This window comes from Lytechinus variegatus, chromosome 4 (genome assembly GCF_018143015.1).
Source record: "Lytechinus variegatus isolate NC3 chromosome 4, Lvar_3.0, whole genome shotgun sequence".
Lineage (NCBI taxonomy): Eukaryota > Metazoa > Echinodermata > Echinoidea > Temnopleuroida > Toxopneustidae > Lytechinus > Lytechinus variegatus.
This window is the reverse complement of record NC_054743.1, coordinates 16,885,343-16,898,571: the sequence shown is the minus strand read 5'-3', so window position 1 is coordinate 16,898,571 and position 13,229 is coordinate 16,885,343. Positions and strand designations below refer to the sequence as shown.

At 36.0% G+C, this 13,229-nt stretch overlaps 1 protein-coding gene across 3 annotated transcripts; it reads left to right on the top strand.

Annotated features, from left to right (window-relative positions):
* Positions 1 to 233: 233 nt before the first annotated feature.
* On the top strand, positions 234 to 12,817 carry LOC121413505. 3 transcript variants are annotated; one of them, XM_041606328.1, is made up of 4 exons: positions 234 to 958; positions 5,665 to 6,170; positions 7,772 to 7,909; positions 10,148 to 12,817. In XM_041606328.1, the coding sequence occupies exons 1-4, from the start codon at positions 928 to 930 to the stop codon at positions 10,337 to 10,339; spliced, it is 867 nt and encodes a 288-aa protein (XP_041462262.1). In that variant the 5' UTR covers positions 234 to 927; the 3' UTR covers positions 10,340 to 12,817. The 3 variants fall into 3 exon arrangements, with proteins under 3 accessions (XP_041462262.1, XP_041462264.1, XP_041462263.1); XM_041606330.1 differs by having other exon boundaries at positions 234 to 962; XM_041606329.1 differs by lacking the exon at positions 234 to 958 and adding an exon at positions 3,784 to 4,089.
* The last annotated feature ends 412 nt before the right edge of the window (positions 12,818 to 13,229 follow it).

The following is a 13,229-nucleotide window of genomic DNA, read 5'->3' as shown; positions in this document are numbered from 1 at the left end:
AACGGTCTTTGTCTGTACTAAATTTTAATAAGAATATTCTGGTATAAAATATGGAACGAGGAACAGGTCAGTGCAAGAAACATCTAGTCCAATGTTGTGAAAGAACCTGAGCTGTCGGGCACGTTTGAAGGTGGGCGGGGTCAACGCTTCACTTTTATTGACGAACTTCAGTCAGGGGTGACGATACGTCACCTATTGTCATTATTGTATTGACTCTCCTTGTCGCTCTCGGTATGTATTGTGCATTTCATGGCTACTGAACGCCCCGAGCGAGCTGAAGGCTTTCTGTTCAGGAATTACATTCTTTCTACAGAAGGAAAGTCGGCCACACTCTATCAACAGCGCGAAATTGGCAGTATATTGATGGATATTATCGTTTATGAATTACTCTTTTTATCGGAATGCAGCACGTTTAACATGTGAACCCGTGGTACTAGGCAACATAATACCGATAGATTTCACGACCAGTTATACATCATAATAATGTTCCATTCCTTTGCCGTTCAGAATATCGTGGTGGAGTGCCTAGATCGCAAGCTGTGTGCAAGGATGTACTCATGTGCAGCATTTGTAGCATGAAATATTGCCGAATTGTAATACTAATTTGGTCTCATAATAACCGAGGGAAACCGATGCAGCTAGCAGAAGCTACCAATACTCAGCTCCTAAGAACCCTGAAGAACAGACATTTACATGATTTAGCGCTGTAAATCGTCCTCGTTCTTCACACAGCAAAGTATCAGTAGCAGACGAATGCTGAGTCCACATGAACAGACGTGTGTAAACATCCCTACTCATCGCCATGCAACGGTTATTTGACAATGGATGCATCATATTATGATACAACCTCTGGATATTTTAAGCCATAAACACATTATGATTACAATTCTTTTCATTGCGACATACCCCCAGCATTGAATCTCAAGCATGGCATCGTCCAAACACTCAGGGAGGAGAGGTAGGTACATGTATTTTCAATACCATTTTATCCAATATAGGCACCCAGATTAAAATGATTGATCGAAAATGTAACCATATATTAAAAATTTTGTGTTATTATTCCCGACAATATTATTTCACATAATAATCGTAAAAACATTAAGAATGCAAGTACCACTTGCATAATGACCCACAAAAATAGCGAGTTACATACTTCATGTACTTGGTACTCCAAATAGATATGAGGTAATAAATAAACACGTGAGCTCTTTACATATGAAAGACACCCAGAGTCATAAAAATGAGATAAGTTTTCTTAGAATTCTCTTTTTAGCATATAATTTATTTGATCTAGACAGAAAAGCACAGCTGCAAAAGGTCATGATCGAACTTCCTATAAAAACATTAAGCCAATTTAACATATATTTACCGAACGGATGAATTAAATTGCGTGTGAAACATCTTTCTAATGGGGCAAGTAGGAAATGCTGCGTGATTTCGAAACATCATCAGAGCCTGTATTTTGTATGAGTCTAACACTATATTGGGCCTCTCAATTAGTCGCATCACAAGGAGTGTCATGGTATGAACTATCTGAAACGAGTTCCATAATTATGTATCCCCGCTAAAATTGAAAAAAAATATGGAGGTTTGGAATGATAATTATATAATCTAGCCCTGATCTAGAACATTTGTGATGGGAAGTAGAATGCATGACAAACGAGAAAGCTTTTCATACCATTATCTATCATGTCTACTAAAGTGGTACCAGTATTAGTAACCTCATTTTTAGATAAAATAACCATATCTATATCAGTCCATGTTCAAATTCTTTAAAACTACCATCTTTCTCTTTTTTCAAGTCTCCCCTCAAACACAGACTACCTCCCTTTTAAAAACCAAGAGTGACCCTTTGAAGGAGGTCCTTTAAAAAAATCAGGTGGATGACTTAGTTATAATACTCAAAGGATGTTGCAATTATTATGAAACATTATTCCCAGTTTAAAATGTATATGACAAAGCACCACTGATCAAGAGAGCTAAAACATAAAAATGAAAAAAAAAGCTATACGCTGTTAAAGGACAAGTCCACTCCAACAAAAACTTGATTTGAATAAAAATAGAAAAATTCAATAAGCATAACACTGAAAATTTCATCAAAATCGGATGTGAAATATGAAAGTCATGACATTTCAAAGTTTCGCTTATTTTTAACAAAATAGTTATATAAACGAGCCACTTACATCCAAATTAGAGAGTCGATGACATCACCCACTCACTATTTCTTTTGTATTTTATTATATGAAATATGAAAGAAATATTTGTATTTTCTTGTCATTGTCATGTGAAATGAAGTTTCATTCCTCCCTGAACACGTGGAATTCCATTATTTTAACGCCGCCTTCAGGCAAGGAGGTCCTAATCATAAAATTCGTAAAAATTGAAATATTGTATAATTAAAACAATAAAAAACAAAAGAAATAGGGAGTGAGTGACGTCATCGACTCTCTCACTTGGATGTAACTGGGTCGTTCATATAACTATTTTGTTAAAAATAACCGAAACTTTGAAATGTCATAACTTTCTTATTTTACATCCGATTTTGATAAAATTTTTAGCATTGTTCTTGTCTAATTTTTCTCTATTGATTCAAATCAACATTTTCTTAGGTGGACTTGACCTTTAATGAAGCAAACAGTATATTGATAATCTTAATTAACTATGTTAACGTTCTCTTCTTTTTGTAAGGGTCAATTATCACAAATGTTTTTTTTTCTTAGTTTTTAAATCACATTGCGTATCATGTCTAGTACATCTCTCTAGAATTGAAATTCAAATTCGTTGTCCTATAAACATTTTAAGATAATATTTATGTTTTCATTTTAATAATTTAATAACTTAATTTAAAATATTTTAGTTTGATTCATATTATCATTTAAGTAACAATATTTGTTTATTTATTTTACTAAGTATTGTTATCTTTGATTTAGATTTTGACTTTATTTTCATGTATGATGTGATGAGTTATGTTGTTCTTTATGTTTTCATCAGGTCATTGATGAAAAACAGTTTTATACTGGGGGCGATTGCACGAAAGGGTCTTTGCAATGACCGTCTTTCGTGTCGCCCATTTTTATGATGCGCCATGTGAAACGCATTTTAAATAAATTGTCTGCAAACATATTGTATTCGTCCATTAAAATAAAATATTTGTTCATAAAATGATGTGATATATCATGAAATTGTATAAATTTTGATTTAAAAGTAAGTAACGAATCTCATTTTTATCATAAATTTCAGAAACACCTCGCTTATAGCGCATCATAAAAGATGGGCGACACGAAAGACGGTCCTTGGAAAAACCATTTCGTGCAATCGGTCCCTGATCTTTTGTACCTGATTAAATATGTTCTAATAAATAAATAAATAAATACACAAAATTGCCTCTTGCATTTTTTATTTCGCCTTTTTTTCAATTTCATTTCCAGAATTTCATGTTAACAAAGTCGTAATACGATTCAATTCGTAGATTTTAAAAATATTTGTAGCAATGTTTTATCGCAATATAACTGGGTTCATTACTCGATATTGTTATTACTCACGTAAGCTACGTACCTACTAATTTGAACTTGGATCATTAGAATATCAAGTCAACTGCAGCAGACCTTGACACATTTGTCACCGTGCGGTTTGGTGTTCATATCCGTTCGTTGTTTTTAATGTTTTATTTTTTAACATGCTCTGCCCTAATACATACCAGACGTTCAGACTGGATACGATAATCTACTCCTAGGACTGACTTTAATTCAGAGATTATATTGATATAATGCCACTAGCTAGCATTGTTTTGTGTTTGAACAAACTGTTGTGATCTCGTTCAATAGCACGACCTTGCCGATGTGCCAAGTAATTGTATCAAAACATATTTGTATTTACTCGGCGCAGCCAAAAAAGGAGGATATTTTATAGGAACACGGATGATTACAGAGAAAATCTACCATTTTGATCCACACACTCGAGCTGTGGCAATGTTCCTAGTGATTTTGCTGGGTGTAGGTGGGATTGCGTTTTGCCGGGATAATACTCATTAATTTCCAGTGGCCACCGTACTGCTGCCTCAGTAATATCGTTTTTTTGGATTTTAATAATGTAAGTACTGGAGTATGATAATATTGTTGAACACCATTAATTATGTTGTTTGTCTTCTTACTATACTGTAGATTATGTACGTCAGCACACGCAAAAATAACTACTGCTGATACTGGAACAAAAACTACTTCTTATAAAACTTAAGTTATATGCTACTGCTGCCTACATGTCTACTATGACAAAAACAATTACAGCTACCATGCACCACCATTGGCACCGTACTATAAGACTACCACAACTAGTATGGCATACTACTATTACTACTTCTACTAGAACTACTACTACTAGTACTATACTACTACTACTACTACTACTACTACTATAACTACTACTCCTACTCCTACTACTACTACTACTACTACCACTACTACTATACTACTACTAGGACTACTACTACTACTAGAACTACTACTACTACTACTCCTGCTAATACTATTACTACTACTGCTACTACTACTACTACTACTACTACTCCTGCTACTACTACTACTACTACTCCTGCTACTACTACTACTACTACTCCTGCTACTACTATTACTACTACTACTACTACGACTATGCTGGTTAATAGGGTCAGCTGGGAGCAACTGTTATTCTAGTCATATTTGACTATTTTCTAGTCATATTGTACTAGAACATAATTATTTCTGGCTAGAATATATGTCAGAAATGTGAATATCAGTGATTGTCATATCAGTTGCTCCCAGCTGACTACTGGTCTAGTCAATTTGACTGATTTGTTTTAAGAGTGCATATACTACTACTACTACTACTACTACTTCTACTACTACTACTACTACTACTACTACTACTACTACTACTACAACTACTACTTCTATTACTACTACTACCACTACTACTACTCCTGCGACTATATACTACTACTACTACGACTACGACTTTACTACTACTAATTCTACTTCTACTACTACTACTACTACTACTACTACTAGGCCTACTATTACTTCTACTTTACTACTAGTACTACTACTACTTCTATTACTACTACTACTACCATGTTTATCAGAATAATGAAGTCTTTCATTAGAGCATCCTGTATGAGAACTGGATCTGATTCATCCGAGTATTCTCACACTGATAAACAATATACTAGTTACTCCCAGTGTGATTGTTCAATGTCATTATTACACAATACTACTTTCTATAGAACATGAATTTTGTCATAATGATGACAATATGTTACGATATTGATCACGTTGATAAAGCTGTGTGACGATAGAGCTTCATCATGTTCATGAGACTTGTTATGAACCATGATCAGTGATTTTTATTTGTTGATCTTGGTTTTCATCCTTCCTTTCTACCATTCCTACCATGATGTCATCTTTTTTTTTTTTTCCTTATTCTGCCACGTCTGTAAACAACATGATATATATTATGCCAATGAAAGATACGCTGGTAGGCCTATCCCCAAATTCGATTCATGCATACAAAATAATTTTCATATATATTTATATGAAAACAAATATAAATATTTGTACTTAAAAGTAATCGTTTGTCTCCCTTCCTTTTTTCTTTTATTATTATCACTTTGTTTTTCCTTTTATTTTGCAGTTCCGCCATCGTATGAAGAGACAATGGAGGAATTAGCTCGGAGGAGGAGTGGCGAACACCCCAAACACGACCCGACATCACCAGGACAAGGCGTGTACAGGAAAAGAACCGACGTCGATGATGTCGGTTACGATGAAGCTGGAACGACCCCGCAATACCAGTCAGACCAACCCGCTACCATCTCACACACAACAGTCAAACCGAACTACAAACAGCATGACGCAAATCTCATGCCCCAAACCTCGACAGCCACCTCCCCATCACCCGAACCTCCCCGAGGATCCCCGAAGAAAAGCCGATTTAAGAAACTGATTTCCCGATCAACGTCGAAACGGGATCCGAACACTTACACTTACGAGAACCAACAGAGCGTTGATTACTGGTCGTCGATAGAACCGGTTACGATTGATCCTAATATTGAACCTATCCTCGTACGACCGATGGTAACACGGATTGGACCGGACGGAAGGACATACTTAAGAGATACCAGTATAGTTGTCGTTCAGGTATGGATGTTTATTGGTTGGTAAATCGATCGACATTGAACGGTTTTGAAGTTGAGTTCGAGTGGAACTTGAGCTACAATTTAAATGAACTTTTAGTATTACATTCATACTACATCATGTACCAGTGCCGTATCTAGGCATTTATTGAAGTTGCCCACTTTTCCCCGACCAGAAGTAAAATTTATGAAAATCCTTGACAAATACTTAGGTCTCACTTCGATCAGCAAGAATACAAAATTACCGAGCTCCTGAAATTGTTATTCTAAAGCCTGATTGCTTCTTTTCTGATGTATATTTCAAAGATTTGATTTTTCTTCAAATCTTTCTTTTAATTTTCTCTTTTTTGTCTTCGCATTTATTGCACTCAGAGGTTAGAATGATTTCAGGTTAAATTTTAATCTTAAAATGCTTCAAATTGTAACCTCCCATCATGCCTATATGAAGAGGTACATAGCTTCATAATGTTCTACTGGGTTTCCGAATTTATGCAGTTCTTGCGAGGAAACAACGAGACCGAACTATATAAGAATGTCTACCCTTTTCAGGCTGTTAAGACTAGTTTTTGTCCATTATTTGCCAAATGCGGCGGGAATGGGGTCCTCTAAATATTTCAAAAAAAATTGTTTTATTATTTCTCATTTTTAATCATTTTTTTCACACCTCCTGCCCTTCTGTCCCCTTGATACACCGTTGGCATGCCACTCACGCAGGTCTCGGTTTAATGTAATTATATTTCATTTTTAAAGCTCTCGGAGCATGAATGTGAATTTTATTTGGATGATTTTTTTCCGATTCAGTCTCCACTTAAATGTTGTTCTAAGGAAAGATGTTATCAGCTCAAAGCCCCAAAAGAACGCTTAGTTTCGTTTCTATCATGTGAATATGACAAAGATTTCGCGTGAATCGATTTGTCCCTCATAAGTCATTAATTTCCATCGATTGATGACGACTTATGCCAAAATAAGGTTTTTTACTATTTCTAAATAGGGATCACGAACACCTAAAATTCTCTTGGGTAATTCCAGTTATATTACCTGATAACAATTAAATTGGGAAAATAAGTAAAATAAAAAACATTTATTATACTACGGTACATTGTACTTGCGAATTCCTGCATTACTAACACATTTTAACACATTTATTTACATTGCTGTACATGTACACTGTATTTCACATTAGAAAGCAAAGTGTCGATTTTAAGCAAATATTCTTGGGTTGCACAAAGCGAAAGGAATGACAATGTCGAAATGTTCTATTTCTGTAACTCGCTAAACATACTGAACATCAGTGGACCCTATTAGGATAACGCAAACAACTTTTATGATATTTTTACCAGACTTAAATATGTTTGCACCGTTATTAAAGCAAGTCGGCGTTTGTCGATTTGTGATATTAGAATATTTCATCATTACAAATATTTGATCCTATATACTCATCAGTGTTTTTTGTTCTTTCTCTCTCTCTCGTCCAATGTTGTGTCTCATCCTGCATTTCCCTCGCGTGTTTTCCTTGGCCTTTGATTTCTGCCCGATCTCTTGCCCACCCCCCCCTCTCACTTCCTCTCCTTCTGACTTATGTCTCTCATTTTTTCCTGAATAAAGCCCGAAGATCACGAAACTCCGAACACCCAGAAGGTAATTGAGAGACCAATTCGACCCAATGACTATATGTGGTACTCCTTCGTGGGCATGGCCTTTTGTTTCTTCTTTGGAATTTTCTCTTTGATACGATCTAAAGAGGTAAGTTGGATGAAAAAAAAATGTCACGTTGTCTCCTCTCTTATAATAAATAAATATTTGAAAAATGTTAGATGTTAAATCTAATCGATATCAACTCTTCTAATGGCTTGATATGTATGCAGGACATTTATTTGGGGGCAACGCTGTGTTTTTCTCAAACTAGCCCTGTCTTTTCTTCTTATTTTTATTTATTTATTTATTTATTATTTTTATTTTTTTTTGGGGGAGGGGGTCATTTGAAAATCACACACGGGGGAGGGGTAGTTGCTCATCTGTTCCCATTTTGGGGCGCCATCCCTGGTGAATGTGAATATAATTTACTCTCTATCATCAAATGATTAAAAAAACACTTCAGAGCCACTCAAGAAACATAGGATGGGTTAGTTTTTTTATAATTTGTAAAAACTTTCATGGCTTAGAACTGTCAAGCAACTATGAGTACAGTAGGGGAAGGTGGGGTAAGTTGAGCATAGGGGCAAGTTGAGCTACCAGCCCCAGGCCAGTAATGAACGAGTCAGACAGTATGGTGGTGTCATGTATTGATGACCCTTTATATAACCCTTAACCCCACCACATTGTTTTCAACTTTGAAACAAAAAGTAATTTTTTAGAGGGAAAAATTCGAATTTCAGCCAAAACAGTATAAAAAAAGAGTGTGAAATAGATAAGTGCTTTATACACACACACGTCTTTGAATATGATAAAGACATGATAACAACATTGTTAGTCCAGGTACGGATCTTCATTCTTGTCATAGTCTTTTATATGATGGATGCATAAGAAATGTGTGGATACAAAATTATCGCACTAAGTTCGGACTGGGGTAAGTTGAGCCAGGTAACCTGGGGTAAGTTGAGCCATGGTAATTCTTATGGTAAAGTATTACAAAAAACCCCGTAAAAATCCATCTAAATGCAGGCTGAAAGGAGCAAATTTACATGATTGCTCTTTTCCTTTTAGTGGATGTTAGAATTTAGAGAATTAGCAAGTGAAAAGACTAAAAAAAGTGATATGCTGGTTCTTCCCCCATACATTTTGTACATAGTTTTTGTGGCTCAACTTACCCCAGAAGGTGGCTCAAACTTACCCCGCAGATGGGGCAAGTTGAGCCATTTGACACCTCTTTTTTCAAAGGTGACAATGACTTTCAGTGTGGGGGTAGAAAGTTATATATAGGTGGAAAATATTTCAGAAGAATTAAATTTCAAGGGAAGGTTCATACTTCGACAAGATTATTTGTCATATCAATTCTAACATGCAAAAAGCAAAAAAGTGTCACAACTTACCCCTCCTTCCCCTACATGTCTCTCACTTGAACTGAGTTGACGAACCACGGTTGGCATACTCAATCCATGATACTGACGTAATCGACTACGCCATCTATCGGCCGTACATATCTGTCTCGACTCAACTGAGCGCTTATCAATGGAAATAATTATCAATACTTCATAACTTTCGAGTCTGATCCTATTTCGAAAATACTATCTCCTTGTCACGTGCATCTTTCATGAGACATATTAATGAATAACGTCTTCTCGGTAAAGTTGGCTCCCCGGGGGGGCCACTTACATTGACGAGTGGATACCATGCGCGACCAAAAAAACACGTAAAAAGGATGTCCTTTTCACGATAGGGCACGTTACGTACGTAACGTGAAAAGGGTGTCAAAAACACAAAAATAAGGAAAAAAGGGTATCTATTTCGCTAGGAAAATTACGTGTTTAGGGTCGAATTTGCGGGGATGATAAAACAAAATTAAAATGTTTTATAAAGGATGTCCTTTTTGCCCCAACACTACGTGTTTAGAGTCCTATTTGCACGAGGTGTAGAAGGTGGGGTCGTACTAAACCAAAAAGGTAAAGCCCCGGTAAAGCCGACAATCAAAGGACCCGTAACAATAAACCATTCCTGTACTTGTTTAGGGGTTCATTTCAGGGAATGTTTGCCAAGAGTATCGTTTTGTTTCCAATACTTGTTAAGGGTAGGGTTTCACACGCCAATACTTGTTAAGGGGTGCATTTTCAGAATATGGAAATTACGTGTTTAGGGTGCTTTTCGAGACCCCGTGGTCGCGCATGGTATCCACTCGTGAATGGAAGTGGCCCCCCGGGGTTGGCTCTCAAGTTAAAAAAAAATAATCGTTGCAAAATAATTTTGTAGAAGAATTCTGATACTTCGGATTAATGTCTGAATTGCACCATTGATGTGTTTCACCTTTTACATTACTTCGCTTCTTAGGTTCCCGTCAAATTCGAAGCAGGTGATTACGAAGGAGCGGAAAAGTCTTCAACTTCTGCGCGGAATTGGGGCACCCTCGCGCTCATCAGCGGCGCCGTTATCATCATCGTCTTCCTCTTCCTTCTATTCGTGAGTCCTTGCCCTCTCACAAGAACATTGCAGTTTCAGGGAATATGCCCTGAGGGCGTATGATGAAGTGAACTCGATGAAGTTTCTGATCTTCGATGACAGGTTACAATAATCATGCGCCTTAGCAATATAGAATTATGGATTCTTTGAACCGTTGAAGCGTTGTGACTCGGCTATCTTCTTCTCCTGCCTGTACAATGTATTCCGAAGGTATAATGGTGGAAGAGGTAATGGTCACTCGCGATTAATTTTTATGCATTGGAAACTCACGAAAAAAAATCGCTATGAGAATCATTTTGTTTCAGTACCTTCTTCACCCAACGAAAAAAAAAAACGATTGATCAAAACACAGAGGCGGGAGGGTGTTAGTCTGAATGTGCAGCCTACTCATGCCTTGTGTACTGAAGGCTCTCCCGCGAAGGGAGCATCAAGTTTTGTATGTGCTAGTCCTTGCATGGAGACACACTTGTTGATCAAAGTTCTAATCAGGGTCTGTGCCTGCAGACTAGGAGGGTGTGCTGGTGAATTTTGTCTGACCAAAATGTGTTCGAAGAATCTACCACAATTGTGGTTGATTTTTGAAATTTTTTTAAAGTGGGATACAATTTTGATCAACATGTTTTTTTGCAACCAATTTCTATTCAAAATATATGATGGTATTAAATGAGAAAAATAGAAAACCATATAGTAAATATAGTGAAAAAGCTTTTTTTTTATTTTTTTTTTATTTTTTAGTAAGCTTGATATAATCTATCCATCAAGTTTATACTATGTACCCAATACTATGTACCCAATAATTGTAATGAAATTTCAATTGTATTGTATTTATGAACATCTTTATTGTACGGCAATTGTGAGCACACATTGAACTAAACGAAAAAAGAAATACTGAAATTTATTCTTTATTATATAGTGGTGTTAAAACTTCCGCCTTTAAACGTCGAAAATCTCCTTCAGACAAGACTTGATAGGTCAATATATTTTAAGATGAAGGGTAGACAATAAATAATGTAGATAACTTCTACCAAGTTATATTTCTCACAACATTTTTGTCAAAAGGTTACGCCATTTTATGTGGCGAATAGTGTTTTTTCCTGTTTGCTTATATTCTTATATTCTAACAAATGCCATCCTTTGCTGCTGATAATGAAAATAAAATTAATTCAAAGTAATCTTTATGAGAATATCATGCGTTGCGTGGATTAATGTGCCAAAAGTGTTCTTTTATTCTAGGCCCTCACTTATTTAACGTGTATACCATGCAACTTCATGATGTGATTAAAAGACATAATATCAGCTATCATATGTACGCTGATGATTTACAATTGTACTTTTCATGTTCTCCAATACAAGAGCACTTTGATAATGTATTAAGGATCTCGAGGATTGCATCTCAGATACACGGAAGTGGATGAATGATTGTTTTCTTAACTCAATGATGATAAAACCGAATTTCTAATGTTAGGCTCTAGACAACAAGTAGCATATCAGTCATATACTGGTCGACTCAGCTCATATTTTCCTTCTGAAAAGGCAAGAAATCTTGGTGTTATTTTGAATTCTACCATGACTCTTGATATTCATATCTCTAATATTGTTAAGTCTGCTAATTATAATCTCCGGAACATCCGTGCAATAAGAAATTATTTAACCCCCAAAACGACTGAACAGTTGATACATGCTTTTTTAACCTCTTCATAATTTAACTCCTTTTTGGCCTTCCAAAGTATCAAATTCGCAGATTACAGAAAATTCAAAACATGGCCGCCCGACCATGCCGACTTGTCACAAAATCTGAACGTTCTACCCCCACTACCAAACTACTTAAAAACCTTCACTGGCTTCCCGTCGAACAACGCATTAAATATAAGATACTGCTTTTAACCTACCGTTCACTTCACAACCTTGCCCCTTCAAATATTTCCTCTCTCTTTCATTCCTCTTCTACTACTCGTACTGGTCTTCGCTCATCTAATTCTATCAAACTAAAAGAACCCAGAACAAAGAGGACATGGGGTGACAGAGCATTCTTTGCTGCTGCACCCGTCTCTGGAACTCACTTCCCCACACTGTTCAAATTTCATCCTCTCTTCAGTCATTCCAAACAAACTTGAAAACCTATCTTATGTCTCATAACGTCCAATAATACCCTAATAACTCACCCCCCCCCCTCTCCTTATGAATTTGAGCATATTTTTTTTGTTAATATATGATTTTATATTTTTCCAATTTACTGTTTATATTTTAATTATGATGAATTGTCAGGCGCCTTGAGCATTCTTCGGAGTGGATATGTGCGCATTAGAAATATGGTGGTTATTATTATTATGCATATGGTCAACGATATTATGTGCTTTTTTAAGTTAGAGGCATGTATTTCGCCATTTTGCAGATCGATGATTTCGAAAAACAAACCCCTATCTTAAGTAATCGTGATAATAATGTAAACTTGATTTTCAATTCTCAGTTATACATATATTGAGGTTTATGCAGTCATTTTATAATTTCATTTGTTTATTTAGAGAATAAAAACTTTTCACACTTTTATATACTTGCACCCTTTTATGTTTAAGTGTTCATTATTTCAGTGCAGGTTTTTTCATTTAGCCTGTAGTAAAATAACTTTCTATAAGAAAGTGTTTAATCATAATTTAAAACTACTAGAGGATTAAAGCTTCTAGGGAATCTTCTGATTTGGGAAAATCGTTATGGGTCAGGGTGCAACGGGAGCGAACATTCCCCGTAAAGCGTGTCAAGGCCTGTCGGTCGTTTCATATTATGCAAACAGTTATGGTAATATATATTCATAAAACAGATGATATTTGAGAAGCTTAAGCAACACATTTCGAGTAATACCAATATACAATTTCTATTAGTAAACAGTTGTTATCAATCATGTTCATAGGAGGGGGGGGGGGGGGGGGTTCCACTGACATGTGGATACCAGGCGAGA

What these genes read in the sequence shown, in the direction of transcription:
- LOC121413505 (XM_041606328.1), top strand. Translation starts at nt 928, where the DNA reads ATGGCATCGTCCAAACACTCAGGGAGGAGAG. An exon ending in CCAGTATAGTTGTCGTTCAG is followed by an intron (nt 6,171 to 7,771) that starts GTATGGATGTTT and finishes TCCTGAATAAAG; the next exon opens with CCCGAAGATCACGAAACTCC. An exon ending in CTTTGATACGATCTAAAGAG is followed by an intron (nt 7,910 to 10,147) that starts GTAAGTTGGATG and finishes TTCGCTTCTTAG; the next exon opens with GTTCCCGTCAAATTCGAAGC.